The sequence below is a fragment of the Pseudorca crassidens genome, chromosome 14 (genome assembly GCF_039906515.1).
Source record: "Pseudorca crassidens isolate mPseCra1 chromosome 14, mPseCra1.hap1, whole genome shotgun sequence".
Classification (NCBI taxonomy): domain Eukaryota; kingdom Metazoa; phylum Chordata; class Mammalia; order Artiodactyla; family Delphinidae; genus Pseudorca; species Pseudorca crassidens.
The window spans coordinates 26,216,254-26,231,973 of record NC_090309.1 but is presented as its reverse complement, the minus strand read 5'-3'; the positions used below and the strand labels follow the sequence as shown (position 1 = coordinate 26,231,973).

Here is a 15,720-nt window from a genome sequence, read left to right as displayed (position 1 = left end):
AAGACAGCTTTGGTACCTTCTCACCTCACCTCCCCCTTGGGGCTCTTCCCCTACTCCAACCTTGGCATACTGTCCCAAGTGTGAGAGCAGGCACTGGGGGCCACCAAGGGCACCTACTTGCTGAAGTCGAAGAGGAGCTTCTCGAAGATGAGGATGGGCCCTGTGCTGCTGAGGATGATGAGAGGCTGTCCCGAGAAGAGGCAGAACAAGGAGCCAGCCATGGCAGTGCCCAGGAAACTCTCCATCACTCCCTGGGGGCAGGAGGAGTGTTAGGCTCAGTAGAGGTGTGAGAAAGGGGCCTCTCTGACAGGTTAGACCCCAGTTATCTCAGCAAGGGCCACAATGCTCGTCCTTTATCCTAGGTCCTCTCCTCCTCAAATTCTGCTCCCCATCTCTGACTCCACAACCTCACATAATTGCCAAGCATCGCTCTCTAATTCTAGGTCCCATGTGACTTCCTTTTGTCACCCTAGGGCCTAGAAAACAGGGCTGCCAATGGTCGTGCTTGTTCCTGTGCCCATTCTACTCCCAGAGGACAGTCCATTCATCCACCCAATCATTTATTAATTCAGAGATCTAGCAGGTGCTTTTAGAGGTCAGACCATTCATTCATTCATTCATTCAAAAATCTATTAAGGGCCTACTATGTATCAGGCGTTGTGCTAGACATGGAGGACCCAGGAACAAACAAGATAATGCATCTTCATTCTAGTGGGGGATACACACAAGAAACTAGGCGATTTCCATACAGCAGAGTTTCTTAACCTCAGCACTACTGACATTTCAGGCTAGATAATCCTTTGTTGTAGGGGGCTATCCTGTGCATGGTAGGTTGTTTATTAGCATCTCAGTAGCACCTCACCTCCCAGTTATAAAAACCCAAACTGTCTCTAGATGCGACCCAATGTCTCCAAGGGGTCAAAATCGTCTCTTGTTAAGAACCACTGCCAAGAAATATGATAAGGCTGGATAAGGTAGGAGCATACAGTAAGAGTGAAGGGTTGGTCAGGAAAGCCTCCCAAGAGGTAGATACACGGAAGCTGAGAACCAAAAAATGAGCAGAGAATTGACCAGGAGAATAGGGTAAGTGGATGAGAAAGAGTGTGCCGGGAAGGGCAACAGTATGCACAAAGGCTGGAGCTGAAAGGGAGCACGTCTTTGAAGAACTGAAAGATGATCAGGATTGATGGAAAACAGAATGCAGATGAGTGAGGAGGACAGGAATCTGAGAAAGGGAATACTGGGAGATGAGGCTTGAGAGGCAACTAGGACCATGTCATGAGGGCTACTGGGGGAAGCTGGGATTTATGAGTCAAGGATGATGTGTGAATATCTGGGTCAACCATGGTGTCGCTCATTGGCTGGGGGGAGCAGCAGGCCTGGAGGAAAGGTAATGGATGCAATGTCGGCCCTGTGAGTTGGGGGATCCCAAAGGGCAGCTATATGGACATGCCCAGGAGGCAGCCGGATACTGAACCTGCCGCTCAGGAGAGTGGTGTGGGCTGGAGATAGGCACTCATCTTAATTTATCTGGGAAAGTGGGTCTTCACCTTGGTGCTCCGAGCTTTCCAGTGATACTATCCCAAAGGCCCCCAATGGAGAAGACCCTTGTCTGGGTCTCAGGCTAGTGTCTCTGCTGAACTGTTTTCCCCAGGTATACCTGTGTTGTTGTCATGGTAGACATTTCTAAAAATGTCTTAACTTCAAGCTAAGAATTTAAGGTTAGTTTTTTTAAAAAGTATGGGAAGAAGGTCACAATTAGCAACTCAATTAATTGTGCTCATTAAATTCGTTAAAGCATCAGTAGGAAAAGTATCAACTAACAAAGCAGATGATTTCCCCTTAAACATTTGTTCTATTTACATAATCTTTAAATTTGGTCTTTAGTAATATGATTTAGCTTTAGACCTTTTAATTATGCCAGCTTGTTATTATTTTTCTCAAGGGTAAAGGATTACAAAAAGTGATGGTCTGAACCTGGATGGTAGGTCAAACCCAAACCTTGGTTTTGGGATTATGGGAATAAGCTCCTTACCACTACCTGGTGGCAGCAGATTTTTCTGAGGTTTGCATGCATGTCCCCAGCTCACACACACCTGATAGTTGTCAGTGGCATCCCCCAGAAGCCCACCAAAGGTGATTGCGTTGGTAATGCAGCCGAGGTAGATGAATAGGATGGCAGAGATGGACTGAATGTGGAAGCCATCGTAGAAGTCACTTGGGAACCAGGGCAGCTTCCTCTTGACATCCAGACGCAGGCCACCGAAGAACCTGCTCAAGACAGGCCCAGATACTGCTTTCTCACCACAGACACCAGTGCAGGGGCAGGGCTCTTTACAGGAGCCTGCAGAGTCTGCAGTGAGGAGGGGAACTTGACTAGGGGTGGATGGGGAAAGGGATCTTTCCACCAGAACATTTAAGACCAGGGAAGAATTCTGTCATTAGACTGAGTTTGTGGTTGGCACCATCTCCCCTGGGAAGGGTGGTCACAGACAGCCTGGGTGGGAGAGAGAAGGCCTTATGGGAATATGTATTGGGGTAGACCTAACATTTCACAGGGAATGGAACTCCTGGGGACCATAGACGGCTATCCTCCTCACGTCCCTGATCATCCGCAGGGTGCCTGTGCTTGGTAAACATAGGTGTGTCCAGCTCTAGGAGATGGAGAGATCCTGGTTTATAACAGGTTCATCAAGGGCAGATTCCGAACCTTATAACTGGTTTCCTTGCTTTGTGGAACAAACAAGTGGGGAATTTTAGGTTTAGGGAGAATGTTTACTGGGGACGCTAGTCTCCATAGCTCCTAACACAGTGCTTAGCACAGAGCAGGTTTTCTCAACCTTGGTACTGTTGACACTTTGGACTGGATAATTCTTTGTTTGGGGGAGGGCGGTCCTGTGCACGGGAGGATGTTGAGCAGTGTCCCTGGTCTCTATCTGCCAGATACCAGTAGCATCTCCCCTCCAGCTGGGACAAACAAAAATGTCTCTGAACATTGCCAAGTGTCCCCTGGGTGAGGATGGGAGTGGGGAGTAGGTAAAGTTGGGAACCACTGGCGGGCAGAGAGCCAAGGGCATAAAAAACATGACTCGTTCTCAAAGTTATGATTTACACATAGCTTTGCAGGGCTGTGTCCTTTCCTAAATTCAGATCTACCCAAGTTATTCTAAGAGCTGGCAAAGAAATGAAAGCCAGGAAAATTTTCTATTGTTTTCTTTTAAAACAAGTTTCTTGACTAGGTAACAAAAGGTTAAAAAAATTCAAAAGGTATTCTTATGGGTTGAATTATGTCCCCAAAAAAGATATATCAAAATTCTAACCTGTAACTGTGACCTTATTTTGTACATGTAATCAAGTTAAGATGAATTCATTAGGGTGGGCCCTAATCCAATATGACTGGTGTCCTCGTAAGAAGAGGAAAATGCTATACTATACGAAGACAGAAACCCAGGAAGAACACCATCTGAGGACACAGACAGAGATGGGAATGGGGCAGCTGCAAGCCCAGGAACACCAAGGACTGCCGGCTACCACCAGAAGCTACAGAGAGGCAAGGAAGGGTTCCACCCAGAATCTCAGAGGGAGATGGCCCTGCTGACACCTTGATTGGGAAATTCTAGACTCTAGAACTGTGAGAGAATACATTTCTATTGTTTAAACCACCCAGACTGTGATACTTTTTTTCCGCAGCCCTAGGAAACTAATACAGGTAACAAAGGGTGTCCTGAGAAAAGTTTGGGTTCCTCCCCTAGCTTCCCCTTTCCTGCCAGATCCAGGAGGGGCTTTGAGGGCTGGGGAGGAAAAGCGTGCGTTGGCCAGATCCCAAGGCCAGGAGTGGGTGCTGCTGACAGAGGTGGAGAAGGTTCCTAAATGGTGGGTGGGGAGAAGAGAAATCTAAGACAACTGGTGTCGCTGTCAGGCCTGGAGTGGGCACCTTCCTGTCCAGATGAGCTCTTCCCCGATCTCGTGCACAGTTGGCATCTCTCCATCATCCCCACTGCTCCCTCCGCCGGCCCCACTGCCGCCACCGCCTGCAGCACCGCCGCCTCCAGCCCCTCCGCCGCTTCCCGTCACAGAGCCGTTCATCTGACCTAGCTCAGTCAGGGAGAACACGGATTTCCTGGAAGGAGAAGGGTGACAGGGGACAGTGGGGCTCCCAATCCTAGGAAGAGATCAGCACCTCCAGGACTGTCCTCACAACTCCTTTACCTTTCTAACATCATCAAATAGCTTAAAATACAGACAGAAATGCAGAGAATGATCTAGCAACACCCACACACAGATCACCCAGGTTTTACAGATGGTCACATTCAGCATATTTGCTTCTGATTTTTTTTTTCAGAGAAATAAAGTGAGACTGAAAAAAAAAAAGTATAAACCCATGTACGCTGACATCTTTCTTTCAAATCCAAAAAAAGAAACGGACAGACTGAAAGCTCCCTCTGACCCGGCTCCCCGCTTGCCACCCCCCCATTCATACACACCTCTTGTCAGCAGAAGTCACCTTCTTGGGTGGCTCAATTCGGATATTTGGGTCCCACTCTCCAGGGGGGAGCACGATGACCTCGTCTAGAAACTCATCAATTCCCGCGATCAGATCCTCCCGATTCCTGGCCTTGTAGGCCACGTCGCTGAAGAGCTGGCAGGGAAAGAGGCAGAGGAAGAGAAAGGGCCGCTCTCTTGCTGCGGTCATCATCTCATCCACCTCCCGGGGGCACAACCACATACACTTTCAAAGAAAGTCACTTTGAGCCATTACTCCAGCTGCCAATTTGTTCTCAGTTTCTGAGATGGGAACAACGGGGCAGTTGAAACATAGCACAGTGGGGACAGTGGGACATGCAGCAAGGCGGCTCTTCCCGGACCTGAAAGCCAGGTCTCTGTATTCCAGTTGTCCGACCTGGGTTGAGTTACTTACTTAACCTTTCTGCTCTCAGTTTCCCACAGAGCGAGCTCCTCAGAAAACCCGCGCAGAGCCCAGTCGGAGAAGCTCAGGTATTTCAAATCTGTTTTAACATCCCAGCCCTTCATCTTTGGAGGGTCAGGCTGCATCGTTCCACACTGTCTCCAGAGGGTTCTTTCTGACTTTCCAGATCTGATTGGGTTGTGCTCGTGTTTAAACTCCTCTAGGCTCCCTGTCACATAGTGTCAACTCTCAGCTCTGCCTACAGGCTCCGTATAGTATATGGCTCCTCTCTCTGGTGTTACCTCCTGCTCTTGAAGCTCTTACGCTGAGCCTATATCAAACCACTTCCATCCAGCCCCTCCCTCTCCGAACCGTGGCCCTTTGCCTGGAACGCCTGCCTCCTAGGCTGGGGCTCATCCCTAGCTTTAAAGCCCCCTCGTGTGTGAAGGGCCCGTTGACTGCCTGGGCGGTTAGCACATGGTTCCCTCTAGGACTGTAGGTCTATCTCTCCCACTTGATTGGTGCTCCTAAAGGGCAGTGACTATTCCCTCATTCTCGTAATCCTCACACCCTGCACAGGGTCTGGCATACAATAGGTGCTCAAACATGACTTGTTGGATAAGTGAATGAATGAAGGCACAGTGTTGGACGCAGCAGCCATGACGTTCAGGAGTACATGCTTCTCGTGGCACTTACGTCGTCTACCATGAGGGTTGCAATGGCACGGCCAATTTCATTGTAGGATTTTGCTCTCCCAGAAGGTCCCAGCAGTATGAACAGAAATCTGCAAAGAAGATGGAGGAGGAGGGGGAAAGTGAGAAGGAAAAGTAAAAGCAGGTGGAGAGAAGGATGTTTTGGCCCTAAATAGTATCCATTCTTAATTTTTTAACTGGGCAGAAACGTGTCCCTTCCCTCCTCTGAATCCCGTATTTGCTTTGGAGAGACATTCCTCTTCACTCCCACCTAAGCATCTTTGCCACGCCCTGGCATCCCAGAGCTCACCCAGCAGTGCCTCTCCCAGCTGCTGGCTACTTCTTGTTTATGATTATTTTAAATAAATTCTCTCAAATTCTTCCTGAGTCAGATTGCCATCACCATACAGTTCCCTACTTTTCCTTCTTCGATTTAGGGGTGTCTCCAACTGCACTACTAGCTGACTGCATGGACAGCTGGCCACCCGAGGGTGGGTATGGTGGGCAGATTTCAATGGCTCTCACCTGGTGGGGACAGGCACCTCGGTCACTCCTCCCAGCATGGCTGACTGGATGAGACGCACGAAGGCAATGAATGGCTGGTCCAGGAAGTCCACCTCGCCCACGAGCACATTGGAGGCTTCTGAATCCTTGGGGATCTTCTTCATGAATTTGTTTTTCCGCTGGTCAGTGAGGGGGACACGAGATACCCATGGATACTCACGTGCAGGGGTTTCGGCTCTCACTCAGCCCGTTCAGACTACTGTGGAGCCCTAACCTTACAAAATTCTCCCAGCGTTTCTCAAGAGACTGAAGGAAATAAGCCGACACTCTCCCACAATCTGCAGATGAGGAGACTCAAAGTTGGTTAACCCCAGGGACCAATTCAGCCTTTCGTAGATGGGGAGGAACAGGCAATGACTTGACCCCCTAAGATGTTCCTTGATGGGTGAAAACCTTGTTCTACTGAAGTGTGAGTTGAGGGGTCAGAATAGAAAGTCAGGGCTTACTGGACATCAGGTCTCTTCCCCCAGCAGCAGCTCAAGCAGATGGGAGTCTCGGCCCTTACACTCCAGCTACCCAGCCCTCCCTCTCTGCCTTTACCCTGGATGGCCGTGGGAGGAATGAGACCATCCTGATGGCCAGAGTGGACACACTTTGTTTTTTCTTTACCACCAGCTTCCTGGCTGACAGGAACCCGTGGACCTGGGGGTCCAAACCTGTGAGAGGCTTCTGTGCCCCCAAGTCACCCCTAGAGGACCTCCCAGGAAACTCATGGCTTCTGAGCCTTTCCAACTGAGACTATCGAAGTACCCTCTATCCAGTCCCTCTGGCTGGTGTCTAGTCAGGGCAGGAAGGTCAAATAGGAATAGTGAGTGGGGTCCAATGTGAGAGGTGCTGGAGACAAGCCCTCTGCCCCAAATCAGCCCCACTCTCTGCGGTCATGACTATCATCCTATGGATAAGATGCCAACTCCTCCGGAGCCCTCTCTTATGATGAAAGTGCCCAGGGGTGGTCACATACGCACTCTTCTTAGTCTTTAACATCTTAGGGTACATTAGTTTTTCAGATCACTTTCCCTCTGGGCAGCAAGGGGATAGGCAAGAGACAGAGATAGTTTCATAGATAGAGGTGGGGAAGGAGTGTTTGGGGAGGACCGGGCTGGTGGGAGTCCACAGTGGCCAACAAAGGAAGAAAGGGCCCAGGAGGTGGAGGCAAGTGGTACAGAGAGATTCTGCGGACGCCACAATTTTGCTACCTATTCCCCCTTGATGGGAGTCTCTCTTGTGGGCACAGAAATGTTTGTTTCTCACAAGCTCCGTGAAGATAGTTTCCTTCTGTCCCTGGAGAGGGGTCAGTTATGGGCATGGGCATGGCCAACAGGTCTTGCCCCTTTGGGCCCACAGCCATTTCCTGATTTGACTCGTGGGGGACGAGATACATACTGGGCGGGGGACCTACCAGCACTAGAAAAGGCTTGTGAGCAAGGGCTGCACCCTTATAATCTTTTAAATCCCTTAAAAAACACAAAACTCTCCACCACCCCCTGGGCAACAGCCCCAAGGACCCTAACGCAGTGAGAATAAGCAAAAGCACGAGTTGATGGGAAAGCCAGAATCCCCACAACTCAGAAAGTCCCTTTGTCCCAGGAGCAGTTAGCGGGTCCATAAGCAGGTTCTTCAAGGTGGAGTTCTGGGTGTGCCAGGGCAGCCACTGTCTCCCTGCCAACTCCATGTCCCTGGGCATCAGGCAGGGAGCAGGTGGGTGGCAGGAGTGCCCTGGAGAACAAGGTTTTGAAAACAGCAATGCTCTGGAGTGGCCCACGCAACACGCTCAAAACCATGAGCAGAGAGGAGTTAAAACAGGGCCTTGGTCCTCCCTTGTAGTCTGTCACCCCAGTAAGGAGGCCAGAGTTGTGGCATCCCAGAAACGGGCCATGCTGGTGTTCTGGCCACCCTGGCTTGGTGATGGTCTGGCCACGGGCTTGTCTAACCAGGGTCCTGCTGACCCCACTGCCTGAACCCAGGGGACCCTGGTCCAGCTCTGCTGAGTCACTGCACACAGCGACGCTGTTTGAATCCATACTCTGCTCACCGGGAGCTCACTGGAACTCAGGGCCAATGTGGAGTGGTGAAGAAAGTTGCACCTAAAGAACGGCCAGTGCTGCTGCAGATACTGAGAAGCAGCATCACACAACCAGTTAGGAGAGTCAGACGCTGGTGCCCGGTGTTGGGTTCCAACCCCTAAATCAAAGGCAGCATTGCCGGGGGAAAGTAGCAGATCGTATTCTTCTTACCACATAGGTAATGAAAAATAGGTTGTGAAAACCTTTTACTAGGCAGCGCTTCCTTATAACGGCTCCACTGTCTGTGCGCATGACTACAGTAAAGTGGGGTTCTTCTCTAAATAAGATTCCAGAATACTCGTTCCTAAGTCACTCCCAAATTAAGGGCTCTAGAGTCACACTGAGTGGATCAAATGATGGGTGTGCCACCTTTCAGCTGCATGAACTTAGGCCCGTTATTTAACTGCTTTTACGTTCTCATCTGTAGAGTGGAGATGATATGGTACCTTCGTGATGCACAGAAAACGCACTGCACAATGTAGCGCATGCAATGTGTGGACCTCAGATGTTGGTTGATGCCGTTATTATTGTTATTTTATTATTTTGGCCACCAAAGGGCCCCGGAGACACTGACATGAGGGAATACTCTTGTTTTGCCTTCCACCAAACTTGGGACTGCCTTGGAGGCCTGGAGGTCACCCAAGCTCCTGAGGAGTAGGTGCCAAAGTTCAGGTTTCCCTCATCACCTTCCTTCCCACTCCTGGGGGCACAGGCAAGGAGACCTTGGCACCTTCCGCCCCTGAGATGTGAATGTTTGGAATTGAGGGAAGCCTCCTCTGGGCTTCCCTCGGGGGCACAGTCATGGAGGTCCTGGGCTGTGGACTTAGAACTTGGACTCAACTTGTTTGCGGGATTCTGATCTCATCAAGGAGGTTTCAGACAAGCTGGTGGGAGACAAGAACTGACTTTATCCGGCACTAGCCAAGGAGAAGATACACTGTTGGGCAGTCCAATTGATTCACTATCATTATTGTCCCCACAGGGAGGCCCCACTGCTTTTCTCTACCAGCCCAAGCCCCCACTTCATCCTTAAAAGTGTTTGCGTGTCATGGAGGAGGTGAAATTCTGTGTGGTGGTCTTCCCTCTCCAATAAACCCCAAGGTCAGGGATAGCTGGCATCTCATCTGATCACACTTCTCTGTCCCCTACTCCTTCCAGGGCCTGGCACAGAGCCGGCACCCAAGTGTTGGACTGGGCTGGGTCACCAAGGCAACTCAGAGCCCCACCCGCATCCTTCCTGGGGACTCCCACTTTTTCACGGGAGTAGAGTTTTGCCTGTAGGGGCTCCCTACCCCTGAAACCAAAGACTTCTTCCTGCCCTGGCCCTCCACGGCAGCCAGGTGCAGGGGCTTTACTACCTGGTCTGTATTTGGGGTGAGAGAAATATCATTCATGCTTCTGCTCTGGGCGTGACCTAGGAGAAAAGGAAAAGAAGGTCCATCAGGGGAAGACAGGTTCTCGCAGGCCCTTTTCTCTTGGTCTCTACACAGGCTTTTCCCATCTTCACAACCAAAGCGAACCCCCCTCCCCTAATCCTGCAGCCCCTTTCAGCAAGCATTCTCTCTCTTTTCTTCTTTTCAATGGCAGCTTTCTTAAAAGAATTGCTGGGCCCCAGGTTCTACTGCGTCCTTCTCACTCCTCAGTGTGCTACGCCCTGGTCCCAGCCCTCCGCCCTGCCTTCTTGGGCAGAGACTAAGATGCTGCTCTGTGCCAGGCCCTGAGGTGGGGAGGGACAGACACACTATTGGGTAACGAGCCAGGTGTCACTAAGCTTGGGTCTTGTTGGAGAGAAAAGAGCAGTTTCACCTCTGTCCTCCATGACCCATGCGAGTCTTTAAAGATGGCTGGGGATTTGGGCCAGCAGAGGGAAGGAAGGTGGGGCTCCCCATGGCGAGAACAGTGGTGGTGAGCTATTCGAACAGCTCCTTCCTCCATTAAGGCAGAAGTTCAGCTCTCATTTCCCACCAGCAGCCACATCCAGTGAGCCCTCTCAGGCTTTCTGTGGTCTGTGGTGTCCCCGCACTTCCAGACTCTGCGTTCCCTCGGCTCCCCTCTCTTATTTCCATCCAGGATTCTCTCTTGCTGGGCTCTCCTCAGGGCCTTGCTTTGCACTCAAACCCTCCAGAGGCCTCACGCCCGTCCTCCTCGGTCAGTCCCATCCCCTCCTGTTTCATCCCCATCCACATTTGTGCTGGGGATGCCCAGGTTGGGTCTCCAGTCCAGATCTGTCCTGAGCTCCAGATTCCTCTGAGCAGCCTGACCTGGCAACTCAAACTCAACACACCTGAAACGAAACTCGTTGTCTTCCATCAAATGTCTCCCCGCATAGACCCCACACAGCCAGTGCTTCCTCCCCCTTGTCCACCGGCAATCAGAGCAGACCAGGAGCCAGCCTTGACGCCTCCCTCTTCCTTATTTCCCACTTCCCACCAGTCGCTGAAGCCCAGCGGGGTCCTTCTCTCTGTTCTTGCTCTCACTGCCCGAACACGGTCCCCGTCTCTTGCTCCCAATAGTTCAGCCCCTCCTAGTTTATTTCTCAAATAAAAATCTGACCATGATACGTTCCTGCATAAAACTTCTCAGGAGTCCCCATTACCCTCAGAATACAGGCTGGGGCCTTTTGCAGGATTCATAGGCCCCTTTTGATTGGACCCTCTTTCCCTTAGAGCCTGGTGAACTGAATCACCCTGTTTCCCCGAATATGCGGCACCCTTCACAGCACCTTCCCTTCACCTGCTGTTTGTTTCCTTTGTTCTAAAGAACACCCTCTTCCTCCCCCATGCTACTGGAAATCTTCTATTTATTCTCCAAAACTCAGGCAAGTGTCTCCTCCTCTTTGAGCCTTCCCAGGTGCCACCCTGGGGTGGGGAGGTGTGCACACAAAGTTGTAATCACTTATTCACGTCTTTTATCCAGGTCCCCCCCACAGCAGCATTGGTACTTCATATATAGTAAATAACAGAGCAGAAGGCTCGTCCCAAAGCCGTTCACTGTCTCTGACTGCCAGCATCCCTCTGTGGAATAACCAAGACCAGGGAGACTAAGAGCAGGGGGTCACTAAGAACAGAGAGAAAAGACCGTGACAAACCCCTGCCGGGGCAAAGGTCACATCACTGTCACTGTCCTGAAGCATTCCTCTGGCCTGGTCAGGGGCACAGCCCTGGGATGTGCTTGTTCGTATCTTGTCATTCTAGTAAAAGTATTTAAAGGAAAATACTCCTTCACACTGCTTCTTCTTTTCACTTCCCAAGTTCCCTCTTTTCTTTGCCTCACAGCTCACCTGTCTCTTCAGCCCTGATGAATTGCCTGACAAAAGCCGGTCTGTGACCATGCCCCTCACAGGCTCCACTCACCCAGTCACAGCCCTCAGGGGCTGCAGCTCCACCAGCATTTCACTGTCTGGGGCCCAAGACGGTCATCCAGGGATGAGAACATTCTCTGTCCTGGGGCAAAGGACCTAGCCTGCTTTTAATTGTTTCTAGGAAGACTTCTCACCAAAAACAGGGCTAATGAGCAGTTTGGTGAGAATAAAGCCATAGACTAAGTTAAAAATGCCTAGCACACAGGATTGGGTATTGATTATGACAGGACTTGTTTAGAGCTGCAGTTTTTGGAGTAATTATTTAGAAATTATGGTAGTAAGTTAGACTCGGAGGGCAGCCCAGGTTTAGGGTGAAAGTTAGATTTCTTCTGATGCCTGAGAGTCCTAGACAGACCCTGGGCTTTACCTCCTCTGCTATGAAAGTATGAAAATTGACTCCAGAGTGGCCACAGCCAGGACGAAGCTGCCACACAGTGGCAGAGAAAGAAGATACTCACACAGGCGGCCGTAATTTGTGCTTTGCCGCATCCTCAGGTCCTCAGTGGAGTGGTGTAGGCTGGGGCCCGCCGCGGGGCTCCGGCCTGGGCTGCGATCTGGGAGGAGGAACAGAAGAGATTTGACTTCGGCCGACTTGCTGGAGTGGTGCAGCTTCTTCCGTTAGCACAATTCACGTTTACAATCATGTCACCTAAATAAAGCTGGGCTGCCAGACATGTCTCTTCCCCTTCTAGGAAGAAAGGATGTTCTGGTTTTGGTTCTTGTTTTTCAGGATTTTTCTAAGCAAGTGAATAGCCTGAACATGATTAGAGAAAATATTTGTACCTTTGAAAGTGAAATAGATATACAATTGATTAAATAGACACCAGGTGGTGTAGATGACCCCTGATCCCACAACCTCCTGGCCGTGTGATCTTAGGTAAGTAACTTAACCTCTCCGTGCCTCAGCCTCCTCATCTGTAACCTGGGGATGATGAGAACAGTACCTAGTCATGGGGTTATTGCGAGGATGAAGTGAGTTAATACACGTGGAGCGCTCAGACAGTGCCTGGAACACAGGTAAGTGCCCACCGTAGGCTAAACATTTTCCATTTAAAATAATTCATCTAAGGAGATTCCTCAAGTCTCTTTAGGTAGCAGCGTTATCAACTTTGTACTGATTATTGCATTTATCTGACAGGTCCAGCAAGGCTAGTGTCTGGGCATCTCAACTCTGGGCTATCAAGAGTGGAGGGTTGCAGGTTTGAGATGCGTGCATAGAACAAGCCACCAGCGTATGGCCCGACTCACTGGTGGTGGAGGAGACTGACTTTCCAATGTCAACCAAGGAGCGGTGGATGGGCTTCTTGGTTTGGTGACGGTGTTTCCTCAGTAGGACGTAGCTGACCCTCTCTCGGAGCTCTGGCCGAAGGAGGCCGTCCTCGATTTGCTTTTCAATGACATCATCTAAGTGGGAAACAAACAGGCCTTGTCCACGTGGCACCGAATGACCAGGGGTGTCGGGGTCTTCAGTTTCATCTGTTATTAGTGGGATTAAAAGTGACCTAAGGGAGGCAGGGGATGTAGAAATAGTCCCACCTTTGCCACAGAACTGAAAATTTGAACCAGTCATGAACGCTCAGCCTCCTTATATGTAAAAGGGTGTGTGCATGTCTGTAGGAGTTGGTGTATGTGGATGCATGTGTGTGTGCATGGGGGTGCATTGTGTGCCCATGTGGGTGCACATGTGCTTGCATGTGTGGGTATAGGATTCTCTGCTCTTTCTATCAATAACATTGTGGAAAATAAATGAAATTGTACACATGAAAGTACCCTAAGAAGCACAAGGTACAATGCTAAGTGGTTTTAGTCCTAACATGAATTCTTTTTAGAAAAGTATTTTGGGCAATGTAGTTCTGGCAAAATTGAATGTGCTAAAACAAAATTCACAAGAAGTTTTAGGGATGATAAGACAAGCCGCTCCCTCCCTTTGCCACTCTATCAAACGAGAGCTAATTTCCTAAAGATGAATGGTGATCTATTTACCCTGACAAGAAACAGGTTGCCATGGCAATAGGTGTCTCCAACCATGCTAAGAAGCCCTCCTCCCTTTTGTTACATTGCTGGATGGCATTTCAGACGCTGACGTTTCCCTCTCTACGTGTATCTGAAACTTGGAGCAACTGTGACACTGCCTTGGGGGCCTCAGACCCAAAGCCTGGTCTCTGCAGAATTAGGCAGGCATCAGAGGTGGGTGTGCCATGCAGACCAAGGGTGGGCATGAGATGGGGCAGGTGAAGGGGGATGCTGCCCTTCTTGGTGGGGGCCACAGCGGTCCTTTGCCTCACCTATGATCTGTGGTAAGGAGCTGCCGTCCAAATCCAGCAGCACCGTCCCCGTCTGCAGGCAGGTCCGGAGCTCAAAGAGGCTGTGCAGGGACAGTGTGGACACATGGGGCTTGCTCCAGCGCTCGCCTCCTTCCTCTACCTTTTCTTCAAACTTTATCCACCTGGAAAAGTAAGGATGGGGCTCAGCATGGCCTTTGCCCTCAGGAGGAGCCCAGAGCTGGGCCTCTTCAGGAGAGGGGTGTTGGCTTGTGAGTCATGCTGTGCACATTGTTGGGGCATTGGTCCTAGACTCACAGGCAGAGGATCTCCTGGGGACATCCCCACTCGGTCCCCCACTCCTCCTGGTGTGGCAATGCTCAGGACAAAGTGGCATCAGAGAATGACTATAAATGGGCATGAAGGATACTTTTAGGGTGGTGGAAATGTTCTAAAATTGGATTTGGTGATGGTCACACAACTCTGTACATTTGCTAAAAATCATTTAATTAATACACTTAAAACAAGGGAACTTTATGGTATCCATTAATAATAGAGCTGTTAAAAAAATCGTCCACTGCACCCTAGTTACCCGTCTACTGGTCACACATGTGTTCAGTGTCTGCCTTATGGGGTGTTTGCTGGGAGCAGGAAAGTATTTCCCCACAGTTCTAGGGTAGGGCCTGAGGTTTCCACGAGTCCCACTCGTATTTTGGCTCTGAAAGTTCAAGTTAAAATCTAAACGTCTTTGAGGAAGGAAAGAAATTAAACCAAGGGTATGTAGGAGTCTGTCCTTTCTAGAAGCCTTGGAATCATAGGCTGGGGTGGAGGGGACCAAGTGGGAAGGCCTTGGGCAGGCTGGCAGAGGTAGCCCTGGCCTGTACCTCCCCCGCAGGGGGCAGCACCACACAGCCTGGAGAGCCACAGGGAAGCAAAATCTGGCTGGAGACCTGCTGGCTCAGCTTTACTAGATGTCGACCTCAAGTTAGTGAGTAGCGTCAAGCTATGCCAATCAAAATCCCAGGGGAGTATTTTTGGACTGTGACTATCTAATTCTAAAGTTCCTCTGAAAAAGTAAATGTCTGAGAGTGGTTCGGGAAAGTCTAAAAAAGAAGAATGGGGAGGGGACATGCTTTTAGCAGATATAAAAACTTACTGAAAACCTTGAGTAATTAAAGCGTTGTAATTCCAGTCCAGATATAGACAAAGGGATCAATAAAACAACAGTCTGGAAACAGACCTGAGCCCCCATGGGAATCTGGGTTTTGATGGAGGAGGCTTTAAAAGATGACCAACCTAAATATAAAAAAGTCCCTACTTCTTACCAAGCACTACTAAATTCTATGTGGATTAAAGGCTAGACATAAAAATAGATCTATAATGGAATATTGTTGAGCCTTAAAATAAAGGAAATTTTGACGCATGCTACAGCATGAGTAAAACTTGAAGACATTATGCTAAGTGAAATAAGTCAGTCACAAAAGGACAAATACTGTAAGATTCCACTTCTATGAGGGACCTAGAGTAGTCAAATTCATAGAGACAGAAAGTAAAATGGTGGTTACCAGGGGCTGAGGGGAGAGAGGCAGGGAAATTACTGTTTAAGTGGTACAGGGTTTCAGTTTTGTGAGATGAAGGAGTTCAGGAGATGTATGGTAGTGATGGTTACACAACAATGTGAATGTACTTAATGCTATTGAACTGTACACTTAAAAACGGTTAAAATGGTAAAGTTTATGTGTTATATATTTTACCACAATTAAAATAAATAACCATGTTAAAATCTATAAACAAAAATATAAATATACTAGAAGAGAATATAGGAGAATGTTGTGGTTGTGGAGAAAGACTTCCTTAGCAAGATGTAAAACCA

The 15,720-nt window shown here is 49.5% G+C and overlaps 1 protein-coding gene across 4 annotated transcripts in view; it reads right to left on the bottom strand.

The window, feature by feature from the left end:
- The window catches only part of SLC4A5 (solute carrier family 4 member 5), a 122,101-nt gene that overhangs the window by 33,850 nt on the left and 72,531 nt on the right, over nt 1-15,720 (bottom strand). For all 4 annotated transcript variants that reach the window (XM_067704639.1, XM_067704641.1, XM_067704640.1 and 1 more), the window contains 10 exons: nt 13,872-14,032; nt 12,835-12,990; nt 12,045-12,140; nt 9,584-9,639; nt 6,124-6,281; nt 5,603-5,690; nt 4,485-4,639; nt 3,935-4,120; nt 2,097-2,271; nt 118-251 (listed from right to left, as the gene is read on the bottom strand). In XM_067704639.1, the coding sequence (XP_067560740.1) occupies nt 118-251; nt 2,097-2,271; nt 3,935-4,120; nt 4,485-4,639; nt 5,603-5,690; nt 6,124-6,281; nt 9,584-9,639; nt 12,045-12,140; nt 12,835-12,990; nt 13,872-14,032 (1,365 nt within the window). The remainder of the gene's footprint in view (nt 1-117; nt 252-2,096; nt 2,272-3,934; nt 4,121-4,484; nt 4,640-5,602; nt 5,691-6,123; nt 6,282-9,583; nt 9,640-12,044; nt 12,141-12,834; nt 12,991-13,871; nt 14,033-15,720) is intronic.